The 15,420-nt window shown below is 47.0% G+C and overlaps 6 protein-coding genes across 6 annotated transcripts; all 6 read left to right on the top strand.

Annotated features, from left to right (window-relative positions):
• Nucleotides 1–615: 615 nt before the first annotated feature.
• TbgDal_II2480 (hypothetical protein, conserved) lies at nucleotides 616–1,290 on the top strand (the record flags this gene model as incomplete). Its single annotated transcript, XM_011773507.1, has 1 exon — nucleotides 616–1,290. The coding sequence occupies one exon, from the start codon at nucleotides 616–618 to the stop codon at nucleotides 1,288–1,290; it is 675 nt and encodes a 224-aa protein (XP_011771809.1).
• Nucleotides 1,291–3,256: 1,966 nt separating this feature from the next.
• Nucleotides 3,257–6,802, top strand: TbgDal_II2470 (hypothetical protein, conserved; the record flags this gene model as incomplete). The annotated part of the gene is made up of 1 exon (XM_011773506.1): nucleotides 3,257–6,802. One exon carries the CDS (start codon nucleotides 3,257–3,259, stop codon nucleotides 6,800–6,802), a length of 3,546 nt encoding a protein of 1,181 aa, XP_011771808.1.
• Nucleotides 6,803–7,334: 532 nt separating this feature from the next.
• On the top strand, nucleotides 7,335–9,626 carry TbgDal_II2460 (endo/exonuclease Mre11, putative; the record flags this gene model as incomplete). The annotated part of the gene is made up of 1 exon (XM_011773505.1): nucleotides 7,335–9,626. One exon carries the CDS (start codon nucleotides 7,335–7,337, stop codon nucleotides 9,624–9,626), a length of 2,292 nt encoding a protein of 763 aa, XP_011771807.1.
• A 570-nt stretch (nucleotides 9,627–10,196) lies between these two features.
• Nucleotides 10,197–11,432, top strand: TbgDal_II2450 (hypothetical protein, conserved; the record flags this gene model as incomplete). The annotated part of the gene is made up of 1 exon (XM_011773504.1): nucleotides 10,197–11,432. One exon carries the CDS (start codon nucleotides 10,197–10,199, stop codon nucleotides 11,430–11,432), a length of 1,236 nt encoding a protein of 411 aa, XP_011771806.1.
• Nucleotides 11,433–11,918: 486 nt separating this feature from the next.
• Nucleotides 11,919–13,802, top strand: TbgDal_II2440 (trypanothione synthetase, putative; the record flags this gene model as incomplete). Its single annotated transcript, XM_011773503.1, has 1 exon — nucleotides 11,919–13,802. One exon carries the CDS (start codon nucleotides 11,919–11,921, stop codon nucleotides 13,800–13,802), a length of 1,884 nt encoding a protein of 627 aa, XP_011771805.1.
• A 337-nt stretch (nucleotides 13,803–14,139) lies between these two features.
• Nucleotides 14,140–14,490, top strand: TbgDal_II2430 (hypothetical protein, unlikely; the record flags this gene model as incomplete). The annotated part of the gene is made up of 1 exon (XM_011773502.1): nucleotides 14,140–14,490. The coding sequence occupies one exon, from the start codon at nucleotides 14,140–14,142 to the stop codon at nucleotides 14,488–14,490; it is 351 nt and encodes a 116-aa protein (XP_011771804.1).
• Nucleotides 14,491–15,420: the final 930 nt, after the last annotated feature.

The following is a 15,420-nucleotide window of genomic DNA, read 5'->3' as shown; positions in this document are numbered from 1 at the left end:
TTTTTTTGTGGTTAGTGGTAGTGAAGGACATTCAGAGCTTGAGAAGGAGGTAACATGGTTGTGTTGGTGTGATATGTGTGTTCGTTTAATTAGTTGTGTTTGTTGTTTTTTTTTCTTATTTCTTTCGGTGGTTGCTCACATACCTGCTGTATTATAGTTTTCGAATAACTGCTGGTCGAAATACAAATATTATTAATTTCACTTCATCAGCACGTCTATTTGGGTACCGAGTCGCTTTGTGACGATGATTTTTCACCCTTTCGCATTGGGAATCTTGCCCACTGCTGCTATCAGTACTGTGTTGTGTACACCCTTTTCTCCTCTTTTTTTTTTTATTCCCCCATAATCTCTCGGCATTTAATGAAAATGTCATATCCTTAATTCTTCATAATAGAGGGTTCCTGCTTGAGTGTCAAATAACTGTGCCTTTCATTGCACGACACTTATTTAGAAGAGTTGAAACGAGGAGAAGAGAAAAGGTCGCTGAGGAAACTCTTCCTTGTGTATATTGTAAGCAGCGTTTCTCTTGCATCATATAGAAGTACAATCACAGAGGAGTTCAGCAAAACAGTTTCTCAGGCCTACCATTAGGTAAAAGAGGCACGGGGAGTCGTTATGCTTGAGCCTTCGCAGCCTCAAGTTGGTAAACCGTATCCGTCAAATAACCCAAGCCAGCAGGATCCATTCATGCCGCAACTTGGATCAAGTAATTACGTGCAATACAGTCCCATGGGCTCTCAACAGCAAGTGCCACCGCAAGGGATGCAGCAACCAGTGCAACAGGTACCTGCCAATGACTCTGTTTACAAGGGAGTGCACCCAATTGCAGCATTTTTTCATATCTTTTTCAAGATAGTTGCGCTACTTACATTCATTCTGGGTGGTATCTTCAGCTCTAACCCCATTTTGATATTTGTCATTACGATTCTGTTCGTGGCGGCGGATTTCTGGACGACCAAAAATGTCAGTGGTCGCCTCCTTGTGTCACTTCGCTGGTGGAATGAAGTGCATGAGGACGGCACCTCCAAATGGGTATTTGAAAGTTCCCCCGATGTTGAGCAATGCGTTCATCCCTTTGACAAGTGGTTCTTTTGGGCCACGACTGTCGGTTATGTTGCTATATGGTTGCTGCTTGTCTTATTTAACTTAATGTCCCTGTCACGACTCCCGATGGCTCTGTTTGGCGCCGTGCTTGCAGGATCTAATATGGTTGGTTTCCTGAAGTGTAGCCAGGACGCCAAAAAGAAAATTACACAATACATGGTTTCTCAAGCCGTTGGCCGTGTATAGAAGGGGGGGGGGACAGTGATGATGAAAAGAGAGAGGGGGAAAAAAAAGAGAGATTGTGTTGGGGGTTGAGAATCAGATGATATTGCAGAATAATTCTGCATGTGAGTGGAAAGAAATGCATGTAAGCGGGTGAGTGGGGCGTAACAGTAAATGATATATATATATATATATTTGTGTGTGTGTGTGTGTGTGGCGGGGGAAGGGAGAGAGAGGGGCGCATTTGGAGATTCTCCTCTTACCCAATTGTTGGTTGCGCCTTTCCTTCACTTGCTTTTTTATTTGCTTGTTTGAAGGACATTGTGATACTTGAAAAGATATGTGCGGGTGTTTACTTACGTATGCATATGTTAATATTCGTTAGGCTTTAAGGCATTGGGAGCGCCATTGTAGACGTTCGAAGGATTTTGGAGTGTAGGAATGCGGTCATTCTCCCTTGCAAATAAACGGCGAAACAAATGTGGCGTTGTTGCGTGGTGAAAGCATTGGTTTGCTTATTGGTGGAGGGAACAAATGAGGTGCGTGTCAACGAGAAGGGAATATGTGGTGGAGAATCGGCGGAATGGGCACGAGGATGAAGAAAAAGATGGAGAAAAAAAAAGGAACGTAACCGGACTTAACAAAAAGGACACATATATCGAAGGATATTTATATATTTATACGGATATATGAGTGGACAAATACCTGAGAGGGAAGGAAATACGGATCCTCATTTTTCCCGTGTGTGAAGTGTTAGGGAGGGGGGACTTCGCACCCTATTGTGCATATATTTTTGATATATTTGTCCTATCTTTTCGGCTGTTTTTTTTTGTTTTTTCCCTCTCCTCTCGTATCGCACACACTTGCAACGCATTGCGTTTTTGCTTTGCTATTTAACTCTACCATTTTTGTCGTGAAGACGTATATTTATTTATACATGCATATGTGTCTGTAGCGGAAGGTATCGGGACATTTTTCTTTTAGGAGGCGAAACAAATGAAAAAGGAATGTTGAATGCGGGAGAGGGTGATGATGAGGATGAGGAGGAAGAGTTGCTGAAGTTAGAATAAGTGGGTGGAATGAATAGAATGAGGGAAGAGGAAGAGGGGGAAAAGGAACACAGCTATTAGTTGTGTATGTTTTCAGAACCATATATTCTCTTTTTCTCACTGTTCTCTCTCTGTACACCTTTCTTTACTGTTTTTTTTTTCTCCACCTCCCCTCCATCCCTCCCTTCTCAATTTTCCTTTTGTCTTTTTTTTTTATTTAATTGTGATAAACTCTTTTCAACAAAAATAAAACAAAAGGATTTATTCTCTACTCTCCTGCCCTTCACTGCCGTGTGTCATTTGAACTTGTGAGCAAATGCACTTGCTTCTATGTTGGAAACTGAAACCACATCTCCATTTATGCATCATTTTTGGTAACATGTACGAGATGTATTCTTCTCCTCCTTCTAAAAAAAAATAAATAATCTTCTTTTCCTTTTGTTAATGACGCGGTTGCAGATGGTGGTGAGTTTGTGCTGACTGGGCCGTACTTTGACTTTTTTCTTGACACTTTAAAAGAAACATTAGACACCCGAAAGGGTTTTTTAAAAAAAAAAAAGGACAAAAGGTCTGGGGCAACCCTTCGCAGTCAAAAACGAGTGGGTTCAACAGGTTAAAAGAAGCAGTTCAAGTAGAGAAAAGGTAGTAACCGGCTCAGAAACGCAATTGCGCTCACTTGTGCTCGTACAAAACGGGGGAAGGAGGTATTCGTGCATTTGGAAGAAGGATAGCGGTAAGAAGGAGGATTTCCTTTATTATTATTGTTATTATTATTATTATTATCGTGTGCCTTTATTTTTGTGTACGGCAGTTTAACGCATTGGTGGAGTCGACAGCTAAATAAGTAGCGGCAGGATTGTGGAGGGAAGGAAAAAAGGAAAACAAGAGGAAGAAATATTCAAGAGGTTGCGAACCATAACTGTTACTGACGGGTCCGAGAGATGATTCGGCGACGAGTATGCGATGGCGCACGACTTGCACCGAATATACGGGCGACCTTCAGTGCGGTGCGGTACCAGTCGGGACTTCACACATTCATTCGTGATTCCAAACCCTCTAATTTCTCTTCGGTCAGGCGCTCTGAAAATGCGAATGGTGATGCCACCGCATCTCCCGGTGCAACTGCAGGGGAAAATCCCGCTTCTTCCGGTGATTGGGCATCCCATATGCAACGAGAACTTTTCGGGGAGGTGGACCCACTCGGTGGACAGGCTCATAAGGATTATTACCGAGATGTAACTCGCGGTTACAGCCCGCAGTATGCCCCAAGGAATTTCGCCAACGGTGGTGCGGTAGCGTATCCCCATATTCAGAGCCCGTATGAATATGAAGAAGCTGCACACCGACGTGTTTGGTTGGATCACGACGTGGACCGCATGAGGGAAGAATTTACTCAACACCGTGCCTCCCTCCGGAGCCTAGCATCAGCACAGGAACGAGAGGAGTTGCTTCGTAGCCGTGCTGCTGAATACCAGGTTGCCAACACCGTACACGAGAGCGAAAGTGTTCATCCAATTCAACAACTTTATAACAGTGGTGGCACGAGCCGCAGCGCACTCAAACAGCAGGCAGTGGCGGATCGTTACTCCATAGCAGAACAACATTCTCCGCTTCCCTTAACAACGGGGGTGGACCGTGATGCACTTGACGAGGCGCAACGTACCAAGGATAGGATTCTTAACGACAGTTTCACCGCAGAAAATCTCCTCATTACCCACGGTCTACGAGAGAAGGAAAAACATGATTTCACTATCCTGCAGCGCACAGTCCGCATCCCTTTTCAAGGTTATGATATGGACAGGTTCCTTGCACAGCAGAAAGGTACACCTTACGGCGCTCAGCAACTTCCCCCCAACGTGGTTCCATCTTCAATGGAGGAAGCTCAGCGTACGTTGCGTGGTTCATCCGCTACAGCCACGCCTTTAGTTGACGCTGTTGCCCAGAAGGTCTATGCGCGTAACACAGTGGTGGACCGACCTGCCATAGGAGAGCAACTAACCGAACAAATCATCAACACCATGCGGGCTTCACGTACAACAGCAGAGCAACAGCGGGAGGAGGAGCGGGCGCAACGGTTTGGTCTCGGACGCCAGGGGGCGTTGGTGCAGGACGGCGGCCCGGATCAACGTACTCTAAAGAAGCATACAAACGATGAGAGAATTGTGGACGCTATGCTATTTCAGCAGAATGCTTATAGGAAGACGCCTACCGATGAGCATTGGAACCCCTACATACGGCGGAGCACTGAAAATGGCGTAGGGCATCTTCTTCAAAACAAATTTGACATCATGCGTCGTGAGGACCGGCTATCGAAGGGGGAACAGGATCTAACAGAGCGTAACACTATCCATTATGGTGTTCCTATTCAACAAATCGTTGACGAGTTTGTCTTCCGTCATCGTAACGCACGTGGTGAAAGGCCGCTTGACTACTTTAAGCCATTTCCCAACTTTCGAGCGCTGCGTCTAAATCGCATGTACCGCGATGTCGAGGGGTTTTCGCTCATGAAGCAACGGCCTGAGTTTCTTGAGTGGGAATTGTTTACTCGTTATCGGCAACATCATCAGCAGCGACGGAGGCTTGCCCTACTCCACGGGCTAGAACCTGTTGCTAATGAGACTGCGCAGGAACGTGATACACGACGACACAGGTTGGACGAAATCTGTGAACGGACGCCCTTTGATGAGCGCGAGATGCGCGTAAATGATGACGAGATGCGAGTGAGCGTCGAGACGCTGCGCAGTTGGTTCGGCGTGTACATGCTGCCGTCGCCTACCGTGGTAAACGCCGTGTTGGGAGGTTCGGCTTCGGTGAACCTTCATCTCTACCATCTAGCCGACGAGATGGGTACTGCAGATACACGCGAGCATGTGTTGAGCAGCCGGTACTTGAATCGACTGCTTCTCCTTGAGTCATATCAAAACCGCGTGGGGCGGGGTTTTATGAACCACGTTGTTGGGAGGGCGCCGGAACCGGTTGTTCCACACGAGCAGCCACAAGAGGTACTCCGCCACTTTTCTGCAGAGGAACGCGCCATGTATGAGCAGCATGTGAAGGAGCAAACCTCCCGCCAGTTGGGTGAGTGGGAGAGAGCTATGAAACGGCGTCGCTGGTTGACAGATCACCAGCAGTACGGACACGTTGTTTCTCATGGGCTTGAAACGTCAGTTGTGGACCTTTCACACACAGAAACAGGGGCAGTGCTAACTGTATCGACCAAAGCATATGAGCAGGAAATAGAGGCTGTGCGTATGAAAACCAACGCCACTATTAAGGTGGATGGGATGGTGTATAACTTGCTCCCGAATTCCGAGAGACGTGTCGTACCCCTCACCGTGCAGCTGGATTCGGGAGAAAAAATTGATATGACAAGTGAGGACTTTGATCGCTGTGAACTGGAAGCTTTCCCACGTAATCTCAACCACGCCCTCAACTATGGCATCGCCAACTACGCTTACAACCGCGGCAACTACGTGGAAACGCAGGACTCGATATGGGAGGAACAAACCGCCTCCGGACAGGAAGGCTGGTCACCCGCTACGCATGCTGATGGCTTACGGGAGGGGCTCCCAGTGCGCGCCCGGCGTCCCATTTTTAGTAGTTCAGCTGAGCAACGCATAGCTGGTGGCCCACAACGTGCGGTGATTATTCAGTACCACCATCAGCCCTTCTTTAACCCTGAGCCACGGCTCGTAAAGGTGGCGTTTCAATGCGATGGCACTATAATGGAGGTTCCCATTTCAGATGTGATGATCTGGCAGAGACGTTACCATGGTCCCGAGCGTACTGTTGGTGACGAGTCGCGGCGGTACAATCCAGCGGCCATGCGGCGCTATGTCGACGTTACCGATCCCTTTAATGAGAAAACAAGTAATACGGAGCACTTCCTTGACAAGTACGAACCGAAACGGAACGCTGACACTGTTGCTGACAAGTACCGCACAACGAAGCAAATTACGGAGATCGACAAATGGACACGATATGACTCTGCTCGTGCCGACAACTATCGTCCATTAAGCATTTCTCATCGGCGGGATTATATCCGCATGGGTTACATACCCCGCTATACCCCTTGGGAGTGGATTGCCATACAGGAAGCTGATCAGCCTCTCATAGCTGAGCAGATTCGTCAAGATAATATCGGCACCAGTTACTTCTTCTCTTTAAATCGCTACTGGCGTTATAAGGCTTCTCCGCACGGTTACATCCGTCATTTTGAGAATGAAGTCCGTGACTTACTTCAGTACGTTGATGGCGTTACACCTTGGAAGCAGGCGCAGAAGATTCGGACATATTGGGAAGTGCGTTCACATCATCCAATGCCGCAATTCAACAGGCCTGAGGTGGCCATGCATCGCAATACTGTAGGTTTACTTCCTGCCCATATGTGGGAGACGGACAAGAAGACGGGTAAGGTGAAGTCGGTGAAGGACTCCGTGAGGGATTATCAAACGAAAACTCCATACCCCAAATGGGTGCAACTTTGATGATTACGGTGGGTACTTCATTTGTTTATCATTTCTTTGCGCCAATTTTTCTTGGAAATGATCGAGTAAATTAGTTTGTATGCTCATGCGTGTGGGTACCGCGCTAGGGTTTGTGGTTGGTGGCTGTGTAGCCCGTGGCTGCTCCTACAGTTGAACTGTCGACCAGTTTATTGATATCCTGAAGGATTTTACTTCTTTTTTTTTTTTGATAGCTCTTGCCCTCGATAGGGTGAAGGGATGTGTGGCTGTTCACAGATATTTATGACATTAGTATCGTACCGTGCTTACGTGTAAATTTCTACAGTTGGGTTGTTGTTGGTTGTGGGGTTTTGGGATGTTTTTACCATCCCCCTCCCCCGTGCGGCGTCTCTTTGTTCTTTGTTGTCGATGTTGTTGGGCTTGCATCCTTGTACATGTTGTTGGCTCATTCGGCATTTGTTAGTTGCCATATTTGTTACTTTTCCCATCGCCTTTATCCTCATCTTGATCTGTCTTAACGGCTTGTTTCTACTAATTTTTTCCCCCTTCTGAAATGGGGAGTCGCGTTACAGTGCTACATATAATAATGGCCGAGAGGGCATCCACACAGTCGCATGCCTTGCCAACGTCAACTCAAGCAGATCCGTCGTTGGCGGCCTCCACGTTCAAGTTCCTTGTGACTTCTGACAATCATCTCGGATATCAGGAACGTGATTCGAGACGTGGGGATGATAGTTTCACAACATTCGAAGAGTGCCTGCGCGCAGCCCGAGTTGAACATGAAGTTGACGCCATTCTGCTGGCTGGAGATTTCTTCCATGATAACAAACCGAGCCTCGGTTGCCTGGCTCGCACATCATCCCTTCTGCGGTCATATGTGTTAGGTGACAAACCCATTTCCTTTACACTGTTGAGTGATCCCAAGCGCAACTTTCCAACACATCCGGTGCCTTTGGCGAACTTCCAGGACCCGAACATCAATGTAGCGTTGCCAATTTTTATGATACATGGAAACCATGATGATCCGGTTGGAGGTACATCATCCATTGATATTCTGTCCACCGCTGGACTTGTGAACTACTTCGGGCATACATCTTCGTTGGATGATATTGTTGTGGAACCTGTGCTGCTGAAAAAGGGTGATACGTATATCGCCTTGTATGGTCTTGGGAATGTCCGTGATGATCGATTGCATCGGTGCTTTCGTATGAAGAAGTTGCACTTTGTGCAACCCAAGACTGAACCAGGAAAAGATTGGTTTAAAATTCTGCTTTTTCATCAAAACCGAGGGGTTCGCAGTGGTGGAAATATGAAGTGTGGCATTTACGAAACAATGCTCGCCGGTCATGGGATGGATCTTGTCATTTGGGGAAATGAACATGAGCAACAAATGGAACCCTCTCCATCTGAGGGGTTTGACATCATTCAGCCGGGTAGTACAATCCTAACATCATTATCTGAGCACGAGTGCAACCCCAAAAAATACGGAGTGCTGGAGGTGCGAGGAGGGTCCTATCGAGTCACAGGATTTCCCCTTCGCAGTATTCGTCCTGTCGTCCGGCGAACAGTTGAATTGTGGAGGGATAATCCCGGCTGTCGGACCCTCGACGCGGTGGAGGACTTCCTTCGGAGTGTAGTGGAGCAAATGATTGAGGAGGCTGAAGAGCAGGTGAGCCGCATTCCGGATGATGTTCTTAAGTTCCACCCCAACATCAAGTTCCCAATTATGAGGCTGGCAGTGGATTTCACAGATCCGGACTCCACGACCTTCCCTCAACCGAACATCAATCGTTTTGGGCAACAATATATGGACATTGTTGTGAACCCAAGTGAGCTCCTCCGTCCCATTAAACCCAAGCAGGTGCCTCGCGTCGCTTCTTCCGCATCAGCGACAGGTGGTGAGGCCCCCGTAGTGCCGGTTCCACGACTTAACACCTCCGACATACGCACCAAAGTTGCCGAGGTGTTCAATGCTAATGCGCGTGATGCATGTTCGTTGCTGTCGGAATCCGAAGTGTCGGCAGCGGTGTATGCCTTCGCTGAGAAAGGTGAGCGCGACGCTATAGACGAACGCATTTGCGAACTGTTGAGTAAATGCCAAAAGTCGGTTTGGGTGTCGATGCGCAGGGGTGAGTCGGAATCTATATTGAAACCCGAAAGCATCTATGAAGAGGTTGTCCGCCACAAGAAGGAGGCAAACAAGCGCTACGAGGAACTTTCTCGCGCAGCAGAAGAGGCGTTGCAGCGGTCCACTCAAGGAAATGAACTGACCGAGCGGCTTCGGGCCGACACTGAGTTAGCTGCTTCGATGGATAGTGGTAATTTTTCCCGTGTAGGGGGTGAATTAGCGGATGGTGCCGCATTGGGGCTTTTATCCGCCACGGCGCCCCGGCGGGCTGGAGGAAGTGGAGCCACAAATAACGGGGAGGGCGCTAATGACGCGCTTTCCCAAGTAGGGTTTACTTTTCCAGATTTCAGTAACTCTTTATCCCCACCAGATGCATCTGGTGGGGCCGCCACTCGTGGGAAGCGATCACGGGATGAGCTGAATGTGTTTGATGTTGCTACTGAGCGCGACACCAACGAGGTAAACTCACACCCGAATGTTTCAACCGTGAAGGGTGGAGGAAAGGCTGTGAAATCTGAGACATCAGCACCCAAACCAGCGAGAGGTCGGAAGCCGAAGCGACCTGTTGATGGTGGTGTCAACGGTTTGCCTCTTTTTCCCTCACTTGAACTGACACGTGAACCGGTTCCAGATGAAAACTTCTTACTACCTCCTGTTGTAGGGGGTGGAGTACAGGGTGCTTCTACAAGTAGTTCTGGCATGCCAGATAACTATTAGAATCACAGTGTCGGTTTGTCTTGTGTTGTGTGTGTTTTTTTTTTTAATTTGTACTTTGTGGACAGACACGTACCTCTCGACAGTTACATAGATATCTGTGCATCTATTTATAACTGTCTATATATTTATATCTGTGCATGCGCAAAAAAAAGATAGGGAAGGAAAGGGTAATTCTTGAGTGGTACGCACAAAACATATAGAGCATAGATTACACCCATGATTACACCCTTTTGTGCTCTGAGTTGTCGCGTCCCAGCGTAATGGGAAATCTCTCTTTTCAGACGATCGGGGTGATATCGGGTGTGTTGACACGCCCATTGTTCATGACTTTCGCAATATTTTTTTCCCCCTTTAATTACTGTGTGGACACTACGTATACACTTCCTTCACGTATTATTCGGTATACACCCGTTATTTTTGGCCGCGCCCCAGGGAGTTTCTTTTGTTGCTTTTTTTTTTTTCGCATTACCACCACCCTTATTTGTTTCTGTTGTATTCCTCAACATGGTAACTAGTAAAGAAACCCCGGAAAGGGTGGGGAGGGAAGAAAAGCGCCGGTGAAGTTGGTGAATGAAGAGATTTGGAATTTGGACCCGTCCTTCACTGGGTTGCCGCTCGTTTTATGCAGGATTGGATGACTCCCGTGTCATGCGGCTACGGCGATCAAATACAACCCTCAACAAACCTCGTGGGCGAGACGCGTTTTCATTAGCCTTCGAAAAGCGCATTCATCTTCTTCCGCTAACGCAAGTGGGTGATTTATACGGGCTGCCAGTTCCACCATCTGCTCCAGGAGAGAGCTCGGGAGGTGCTGCAGAAGAAACAATACGTGTACTTGTTGTGGATTTATTGCTACTTGAAGATGTGGAGTCACTGATTTCCTTTCCAGCTTCCAACCCGCTCTACTATGAAGATTGGCCAACGGTTTCAGATAATTCCGAAGGGGAAGTACCTTCAGATCGGAGAAGTGGCATCTCCTCGTCACTTGCACTGGGGGAGAGTGGCTTTTCTCTGCCTTCCAGCAACAAACGACACTTGCGCCAGTATGGCGACACAACTCTCCTGCGTAATTCATTTGTGAGAGAGGCAGCTCATGGTGTTTCCGCGCAATTTCACACGGCGATTTGCATCAACCCGTTCATTGATGTCGATCGCTTCCGACGGGAGGAGGCGCAGGTGGAAATGATTTCAGCTTATCGGAATATTCTTTACGAGGCGGCGGAGGTTCCTGAAGGTCGGGCTGATGTTATTCGTATTCCTGCTCTCTGCTGTGATACATGCGGCCCTCGCTTCTACCATGAGATTGGGAAGCTGAACCAGCAATCGCTGATTAAAGGTTTCCATCGCATTGGCTCTGAGGCAAAGGAAATACTCATGCTCAATCCGAAGTTTATTGTAGAAGTGTATGTGCCATTGCCATTTCTGCAGCAGTTCCAGAGGGCATTTCTGGAGGATGCATGGGAAACCCCCGAGTCTACGCTTAATCCGGGAAGGACGGCACTTTACCCCGGCCTTGCGCCCCCACGCTCTCTGTTGCCTCTTGAGGGTTGGATTGGTAAACGGCCGGAGCTTGTGGAAGCGATAGAAACGGAGGGCCGTAGTTTAATGAGTGGAGTAAAATATTCCCTGGATGGCAAACCAATTGAAGAGCGGGAGGTGCTGGCGGAGCTTCGTGTGTTTGGTAGAGAAAAGGAGCAGGAGGAAATGCTAAAGAGGGAGGAGGAAACCGCAACTCAACAAGGACTTGAAGTAGCTCCCAATGGTAACACAGTAGCACCACTGCGCGCTGGCATTGGTCAAAACTGATGTTGTTGCGTCCCGTTGATGGCGCGACCGCCCTTGTTATTACTGACTCAGGAGAAAGGGAGTGTGATTATTTATTATTATTATTATTTTTTGCTATGCATGGCGTCATTTGAAGTTGTGTGGTTGTTGTTTCTTTTATCGTCGGGCATGAAACACTGCAGTTGGAGTATTTTTATTTTGTTTACCTCTAATTTTGCGTGCGTTCTTGTTAGGGTGGCTGAATTTTCTGCGCATGTGTTATTTGGTGGTGCAACAGCGGATTAACGTATAATTGTTTTAATATACAACCGATGCACCTTCATGTTTTGCTATGTGTGCGCAGAAACATATGCATACATGTTACGCTGTCTTTTTTTTTTTTTGTGTGTGTGTGTTCTGTCGCTGTCACTTCAGAAAAATACCCACACAAAAGTCCGAACGAAAAGGCCAAAAGGAATTCTATTTGAAAGTCCCTGAAGGAAATACCAGGAAAAGCAATTGAAACAAATGACGAAGTCGGCACTTGCAGACACTAAAGAAGAACCTCACGTTCCCTTTGGTGAGATTCAGGGCTACACCCCTTGTGGCGTACCTGCTTACAGCAACGGACATGATGGCTTTTTTTCGGGAGAGCGCAGTATTGACGGGAATCTTTTCTGCGGTTTCAAATACCAATGTGTAGAATTTGCTCGTCGTTGGTTATATGAGGCCAAAGGGCTTGTTCTTCCAGACGTTAATTGGGCTGCTCACATATTTGATCTAACAGAGGTTCATGACGCAAGCACTGCAACCCCCGTCCCGTGCGTTAAAGTTTCCAACGGAACAGCAGCGAAGCCCGTGGCAGATTCGTTGCTGATTTACGCCGTTAATGAGGATGCGCCATGGGGACATGTTGCGGTTATTACAGAGGTGGGTGACAAATGGGTGCGCATTGCGGACCAAAACCATCGGTTTCATAAGTGGAAGGGGACCTACTCGGCAGAGTTGTTGCTGAAGCACGAAGGAAGTGTGTGGACTGTTGAGGATCATGCAGCAGAGGGAATCTTTGTTCCTCTGGGGTGGGTTACATTCCCTAGTAGGCCAAACCGTAATCCTAAGGAACCATTGGTGTTGCATGAGTCACTTTACTTTAAACAACCAGAGAAGCCTTTCCTTCGTCGCGTTGTTTTCACTCCAGAGAATCGCAAGACTGACTGGCTGGACTTGACAAACGAAGCCGAAGCGGAATTCTACAAAACATTTGGTAAGGAGGCGACTCGAGGAGGGGTGTACGAATCATGTTACTATTTGATGAACAGGGAGTTGTACCTTAACTGCGTCCGTTACGGTACGCAGCTGCATTCATTCTTTCTCGAGGCAACAAAGCAGGTGCTTGAGAGCGACGATAAGTTACGTCGATTTCGCATCCCAGAAGAGTATTGGCCTCGCATCCGGCACTCATGGAAAACTCAGCCCCATGCCATCACGGGGCGGTTTGACTTTGTTTTTGATGAAAACACTCAAGAATTCAAGTGCTTTGAATACAATGCGGACAGCGCGTCGACACTTCTGGAATGTGCTGTAATCCAAGAGAAGTGGGCAAACTCCGTTGGGTTAGACGACAATGCTACAAGAAGCAGCGGGAAATTCATGCCCCAAACACTCGTTCGGGCGTGGGAAATGACGGGGTTGAAGGGGCGTGTGCATTTTCTTGTGGACGACGACGGGGAGGAACGTTATACTGCTTTGTATGTGATGGAGAAGGCTCGAGAGGCTGGTATTGACGCGAAATTGTGCGTCATGTTTGACGAGTTCCATTTCGATGAAAAGGGAGCAGTTGTGGATTCGGACGGCATTCCGGTGACGGCTGTGTGGAAGACGTGGATGTGGGAGACGGCGATCTCTGATCATCAAGCTGCACGAGAGCAGCGTGGCGCGGAGTGGAAGCCCACGCCAAAGGATAAGGTTCGCCTGTGTGATATTCTTCTCGGAAATAACTGGGACATACGTGTCTTTGAGCCTATGTGGAAACTCATTCCCAGCAACAAAGCAATATTGCCCATTATTTATAACAATCACCCCGACCACCCCGCCATACTTCCCGCAAGTTATGAACTCACTGATGAGCTTCGCCGCACCGGCTATGCAAAGAAGCCCATCGTTGGCCGTGTAGGAAGGAATGTGACCGTCACTGAACCTGACGGCAAAGTTCTAGCTGAGTCTGATGGCAACTTCAGTAACCGTGATATGGTGTATCAACAACTTTTCCGCATACCAAAGCGAGGCGATTACTACGCAATTCTCGGGGGCTGGATGCTCGGTGACACCTACAGTGGTACAGGTGTACGTGAGGACAAAAAGCTTATCACTGGGCTCGAATCTCCGTTTGGTCCCGTACGTATTCAAATGTAGCACAACCCTTCCGTTTTGTTTTCGTTCTTTTTGTTGTGGAATGGAGGATGGGTGCCGGTTGGAAGAATCAAACGAACAAACAAACAAACAAACAAACAAGATAAACGGAAACAAGGGAGGAGGAGGAGGGGATGAAAAAGAATACGGAGTGATATGGCAAATTAAAGGGCGCGCATATGTTGAATGATGGCATGGGCTTGAAGGGTAAGGGAAATATGTTTGGTTACGCAATCCTGCATGAATAATCACAGACAGGCCGAGTAATACTCTCTACAGTGAGGCCACCATGATTGCAAAGTGCTGACATTAAAGTGCTTTATGTTTATTCCTTTGGTATATGTTTGCTTCCGGCCGAGCCTTTTCCCTTCTCTCTCTCTTTCCTTTACTTTTTTTTGTTTTGGTGCTCATCACGTACACTTCCATAGTCCCCCCTTTATTTACTTTATCTTTTTCCTCTTGCTCGTCGTTTACTTTCGTGCTATGTAATTGCCTTCTTTCGTTTTACCGCATGATCGTGGTGGTTATGTGTTCGACATTCTTTTCGTTTTTTTTCCAAAATTGGTATTGTATGACTCCCTCTTCCTTTTGCTGTTGTTGTTGTTCTTTTTTTTTTCTTTTCTTTCGTCGCAACACCTGTTGCGTGGGTCACTCAACGGAGGAAATCCAGGGAAAGGGAACAAAAACGTAAAGGAGGGGAGCAGGGGTCAGCGAGTCACACTCCAATATCAGTATTGATGTTTGTATTATGTTACTTGCGAGTTATTTAAAAAAACATATGCGAAAGGCATCCATGTCTGCAGCGCTTCCACGATGGGCGGAGGAGGGAAGGAAAGGGAGGAAATAAATAAATAAATAAAACAATGAAAGAAGTGTTTATTATTATTATAACTATTATCATTATTATTTTGTCAGTGCTGTTTGTGGAGTAATTGCGAAAGGTTTAGGGGAGGGGAAGAGGAAAAAAAATTTACAGAAAGGGGGAGTGTTATCGTACACATCTTTACCACAAACTACTTTTAGGGGCTTGTTGTTATGCTATCACTTTTTATTTTTCACTATTATTATTATTATTATTATTATTATTACGTAAGTGACCCCCTTATACATTAAAATTTTTTCTTGTGTGAATGATTCGTATATGAATCAACAAGATGAGGGATCGACAGGGAATGAAGTGAGGCGCGAACGGTATGATGAGCGTGTGACGACGTTGATGATTGAAAGGGAAAAAATATGTGGGTTTTGGAAGAACGATTTGTTGCAAATGAAGACAACATTCGGGTACGTTTTGCCACGCTTAATTCACCCCACCTCCGTGGGGATAGCGGTAATCATGGATGCAACAAAATTTGGAAGAATCATTGAAGTAAAGAGAAGAACCCATTACCGGTCTTAAGATCCCCAACTAAGGGGGCTCCCTCTTTACAATTCAATTAAAAAAAAAATGTTGTTATTCCAGCGACATAACTGGGTTTTAGCATACCGCGCATGGTACCGTACAAGTGCCACATCGCAGATTCTGAAATCACGATGATAACCCGGTTTAAGCCCCCGGTCGCGCCAAACAGTTGAGAGAGAAAGTGTGTGTGTGTGTGTGTGTGTCGCTTGACGTTCTTTC

This window comes from Trypanosoma brucei, chromosome 2, assembly GCF_000210295.1.
Source record: "Trypanosoma brucei gambiense DAL972 chromosome 2, complete sequence".
In the NCBI taxonomy this organism is placed as follows: domain Eukaryota; phylum Euglenozoa; class Kinetoplastea; order Trypanosomatida; family Trypanosomatidae; genus Trypanosoma; species Trypanosoma brucei.
The sequence above is the reverse complement of the archived record's forward strand: the minus strand, read 5'-3'. Positions and strand labels throughout refer to the sequence as shown.